The sequence below is a fragment of the Cyprinus carpio genome, chromosome A9 (assembly GCF_018340385.1).
Source record: "Cyprinus carpio isolate SPL01 chromosome A9, ASM1834038v1, whole genome shotgun sequence".
In the NCBI taxonomy this organism is placed as follows: Eukaryota; Metazoa; Chordata; class Actinopteri; order Cypriniformes; family Cyprinidae; genus Cyprinus; species Cyprinus carpio.
The window spans coordinates 30,225,730-30,230,729 of NC_056580.1; the positions used below are offsets into that span (position 1 = coordinate 30,225,730).

Genomic DNA, 5,000 nt, shown 5'->3' on the forward strand with positions numbered 1-5,000 from the left:
AATTATAATAATTTTAAATTATAATAATATTTCACAATATTACAGTTTTTCCTGTATTTTTAATCAAATAACACACACACACATATATATACACCAAATAATGATGTTTGTAAATAAAATTTACAGTCCGGTGCAGATTTTTGCAAATTACTAAACATGTAAATAACCTGCACAAGCATCAGTGAATGGCTGTGAATCAGACAGCTGATGTGAGACAGACTCCATGACATCAGACTCGTTTAGGGTAATTAAACACTAGTGCTTACAAACGTGTTCAACTATACAAGCTCAGAGTAAAACACAGACACCAGATAAACCGCCGTTACTGTGTTATTACCAGTGATGGGGAACGTTACTAGATACTTGAACAGAGTAGTCTGGTTACTTCTCTCGCGTTACTGATCATCCCTGAGCCACGCATCGCCCTTCATCATCATCAGCTTCCTCACACTGACGCTTGTGCTAGTGAGGTGTGTGTAAATACCCAGCATGCTCTCTGTCTGAGCAGCCTCTCACCAGCAGGATGGAGTTGAGCACGTGGCTGTTGAGCGGCGACTCCTCGGCGCGTCGGTGTCGCCGCATGCGTCTCCTGGCGCTGTGCACCATGCTGGAGACGGACAGCTTGTGGATGGGGACGGCCGCGGGCTCCGTCAGCTTGGACAGCGCTTGAGTGATGTCACTGTTCTCTAGAAAACATCACCAATCAGCACATTCATTTCTACACCATACAGATTCACAGAGATAAACAAAAATAAGAGAATCAGAGATCATTTATGAGGCGAATCCCAATTCATAATTCACATAAAAACAAGTGTTGAGGATGACCTGTCCCTTCCTGGGGGGGGGGGGGGGGGGGGGGGGGGGGGGGGTGGGGGGGGGGGGGGGGGGGGGGGGGGGGGGGGGGGGGGGGGGGGGGGGGGGGGGGGGGGGGGGGGGGGGGGGGGGGGGGGGGGGGGGGGGGGGGGGGGGGGGGGGGGGGGGGGGGGGGGGGGGGGGGGGGGGGGGGGGGGGGGGGGGGGGGGGGGGGGGGGGGGGGGGGGGGGGGGGGGGGGGGGGGGGGGGGGGGGGGGGGGGGGGGGGGGGGGGGGGGGGGGGGGGGGGGGGGGGGGGGGGGGGGGGGGGGGGGGGGGGGGGGGGGGGGGGGGGGGGGGGGGGGGGGGGGGGGGGGGGGGGGGGGGGGGGGGGGGGGGGGGGGGGGGGGGGGGGGGGGGGGGGGGGGGGGGGGGGGGGGGGGGGGGGGGGGGGGGGGGGGGGGGGGGGGGGGGGGGGGGGGGGGGGGGGGGGGGGGGGGGGGGGGGGGGGGGGGGGGGGGGGGGGGGGGGGGGGGGGGGGGGGGGGGGGGGGGGGGGGGGGGGGGGGGGGGGGGGGGGGGGGGGGGGGGGGGGGGGGGGGGGGGGGGGGGGGGGGGGGGGGGGGGGGGGGGGGGGGGGGGGGGGGGGGGGGGGGGGGGGGGGGGGGGGGGGGGGGGGGGGGGGGGGGGGGGGGGGGGGGGGGGGGGGGGGGGGGGGGGGGGGGGGGGGGGGGGGGGGGGGGGGGGGGGGGGGGGGGGGGGGGGGGGGGGGGGGGGGGGGGGGGGGGGGGGGGGGGGGGGGGGGGGGGGGGGGGGGGGGGGGGGGGGGGGGGGGGGGGGGGGGGGGGGGGGGGGGGGGGGGGGGGGGGGGGGGGGGGGGGGGGGGGGGGGGGGGGGGGGGGGGGGGGGGGGGGGGGGGGGGGGGGGGGGGGGGGGGGGGGGGGGGGGGGGGGGGGGGGGGGGGGGGGGGGGGGGGGGGGGGGGGGGGGGTGGGGGGGGGGGGGGGGGGGGGGGGGGGGGGGGGGGGGGGGGGGGGGGGGGGGGGGGGGGGGGGTGGGGGGGGGGGGGGTGGGGGGGGGGGGGGGGGGGGGGGGGGGGGGGGGGGGGGGGGGGGGGGGGGGGGGGGGGGGGGGGGGGGGGGGGGGGGGGGGGGGGGGGGGGGGGGGGGGGGGGGGGGGGGGGGGGGGGGGGGGGGGGGGGGGGGGGGGGGGGGGGGGGGGGGGGGGGGGGGGGGGGGGGGGGGGGGGGGGGGGGGGGGGGGGGGGGGGGGGGGGGGGGGGGGGGGGGGGGGGGGGGGGGGGGGGGGGGGGGGGGGGGGGGGGGGGGGGGGGGGGGGGGGGGGGGGGGGGGGGGGGGGGGGGGGGGGGGGGGGGGGGGGGGGGGGGGGGGGGGGGGGGGGGGGGGGGGGGGGGGGGGGGGGGGGGGGGGGGGGGGGGGGGGGGGGGGGGGGGGGGGGGGGTGGGGGGGGGGGGGGGGGGGGGGGGGGGGGGGGGGGGGGGGGGGGGGGGGGGGGGGGGGGGGGGGGGGGGGGGGGGGGGTGGGGGGTGGGGGGGGGGGGGGGGGGGGGGGGGGGGGGGGGGGGGGGGGGGGGGGGGGGGGGGGGGGGGGGGGGGGGGGGGGGGGGGGGGGGGGGGGGGGGGGGGGGGGGGGGGGGGGGGGGGGGGGGGGGGGGGGGGGGGGGGGGGGGGGGGGGGGGGGGGGGGGGGGGGGGGGGGGGGGGGGGGGGGGGGGGGGGGGGGGGGGGGGGGGGGGGGGGGGGGGGGGGGGGGGGGGGGGGGGGGGGGGGGGGGGGGGGGGGGGGGGGGGGGGGGGGGGGGGGGGGGGGGGGGGGGGGGGGGGGGGGGGGGGGGGGGGGGGGGGGGGGGGGGGGGGGGGGGGGGGGGGGGGGGGGGGGGGGGGGGGGGGGGGGGGGGGGGGGGGGGGGGGGGGGGGGGGGGGGGGGGGGGGGGGGGGGGGGGGGGGGGGGGGGGGGGGGGGGGGGGGGGGGGGGGGGGGGGGGGGGGGGGGGGGGGGGGGGGGGGGGGGGGGGGGGGGGGGGGGGGGGGGGGGGGGGGGGGGGGGGGGGGGGGGGGGGGGGGGGGGGGGGGGGGGGGGGGGGGGGGGGGGGGGGGGGGGGGGGGGGGGGGGGGGGGGGGGGGGGGGGGGGGGGGGGGGGGGGGGGGGGGGGGGGGGGGGGGGGGGGGGGGGGGGGGGGGGGGGGGGGGGGGGGGGGGGGGGGGGGGGGGGGGGGGGGGGGGGGGGGGGGGGGGGGGGGGGGGGGGGGGGGGGGGGGGGGGGGGGGGGGGGGGGGGGGGGGGGGGGGGGGGGGGGGGGGGGGGGGGGGGGGGGGGGGGGGGGGGGGGGGGGGGGGGGGGGGGGGGGGGGGGGGGGGGGGGGGGGGGGGGGGGGGGGGGGGGGGGGGGGGGGGGGGGGGGGGGGGGGGGGGGGGGGGGGGGGGGGGGGGGGGGGGGGGGGGGGGGGTGGGGGGGGGGGGGGGGGGGGGGGGGGGGGGGGGGGGGGGGGGGGGGGGGGGGGGGGGGGGGGGGGGGGGGGGGGGGGGGGGGGGGGGGGGGGGGGGGGGGGGGGGGGGGGGGGGGGGGGGGGGGGGGGGGGGGGGGGGGGGGGGGGGGGGGGGGGGGGGGGGGGGGGGGGGGGGGGGGGGGGGGGGGGGGGGGGGGGGGGGGGGGGGGGGGGGGGGGGGGGGGGGGGGGGGGGGGGGGGGGGGGGGGGGGGGGGGGGGGGGGGGGGGGGGGGGGGGGGGGGGGGGGGGGGGGGGGGGGGGGGGGGGGGGGGGGGGGGGGGGGGGGGGGGGGGGGGGGGGGGGGGGGGGGGGGGGGGGGGGGGGGGGGGGGGGGGGGGGGGGGGGGGGGGGGGGGGGGGGGGGGGGGGGGGGGGGGGGGGGGGGGGGGGGGGGGGGGGGGGGGGGGGGGGGGGGGGGGGGGGGGGGGGGGGGGGGGGGGGGGGGGGGGGGGGGGGGGGGGGGGGGGGGGGGGGGGGGGGGGGGGGGGGGGGGGGGGGGGGGGGTGGGGGGGGGGGGGGGGGGGGGGGGGGGGGGGGGGGGGGGGGGGGGGGGGGGGGGGGGGGGGGGGGGGGGGGGGGGGGGGGGGGGGGGGGGGGGGGGGGGGGGGGGGGGGGGGGGGGGGGGGGGGGGGGGGGGGGGGGGGGGGGGGGGGGGGGGGGGGGGGGGGGGGGGGGGGGGGGGGGGGGGGGGGGGGGGGGGGGGGGGGGGGGGGGGGGGGGGGGGGGGGGGGGGGGGGGGGGGGGGGGGGGGGGGGGGGGGGGGGGGGGGGGGGGGGGGGGGGGGGGGGGGGGGGGGGGGGGGGGGGGGGGGGGGGGGGGGGGGGGGGGGGGGGGGGGGGGGGGGGGGGGGGGGGGGGGGGGGGGGGGGGGGGGGGGGGGGGGGGGGGGGGGGGGGGGGGGGGGGGGGGGGGGGGGGGGGGGGGGGGGGGGGGGGGGGGGGGGGGGGGGGGGGGGGGGGGGGGGGGGGGGGGGGGGGGGGGGGGGGGGGGGGGGGGGGGGGGGGGGGGGGGGGGGGGGGGGGGGGGGGGGGGGGGGGGGGGGGGGGGGGGGGGGGGGGGGGGGGGGGGGGGGGGGGGGGGGGGGGGGGGGGGGGGGGGGGGGGGGGGGGGGGGGGGGGGGGGGGGGGGGGGGGGGGGGGGGGGGGGGGGGGGGGGGGGGGGGGGGGGGGGGGGGGGGGGGGGGGGGGGGGGGGGGGGGGGGGGGGGGGGGGGGGGGGGGGGGGGGGGGGGGGGGGGGGGGGGGGGGGGGGGGGGGGGGGGGGGGGGGGGGGGGGGGGGGGGGGGGGGGGGGGGGGGGGGGGGGGGGGGGGGGGGGGGGGGGGGGGGGGGGGGGGGGGGGGGGGGGGGGGGGGGGGGGGGGGGGGGGGGGGGGGGGGGGGGGGGGGGGGGGGGGGGGGGGGGGGGGGGGGGGGGGGGGGGGGGGGGGGGGGGGGGGGGGGGGGGGGGGGGGGGGGGGGGGGGGGGGGGGTGGGGGGGGGGGGGGGGGGGGGGGGGGGGGGGGGGGGGGGGGGGGGGGGGGGGGGGGGGGGGGGGGGGGGGGGGGGGGGGGGGGGGGGGGGGGGGGGGGGGGGGGGGGGGGGGGGGGGGGGGGGGGGGGGGGGGGGGGGGGGGGGGGGGGGGGGGGGGGGGGGGGGGGGGGGGGGGGGGGGGGGGGGGGGGGGGGGGGGGGGGGGGGGGGGGGGGGGGGGGGGGGGGGGGGGGGGGGGGGGGGG

General features: G+C 90.3%; 1 protein-coding gene across 1 annotated transcript in view; it reads right to left on the bottom strand.

The window, feature by feature from the left end:
• LOC109080975 (rab3 GTPase-activating protein catalytic subunit-like) overlaps positions 1-5,000 on the bottom strand; it is a 64,733-nt gene that overhangs the window by 46,138 nt on the left and 13,595 nt on the right. The window contains exon 12 of the mRNA XM_042764474.1: positions 517-693. Within this exon, the coding sequence (XP_042620408.1) occupies positions 517-693 (177 nt within the window). The remainder of the gene's footprint in view (positions 1-516; positions 694-5,000) is intronic.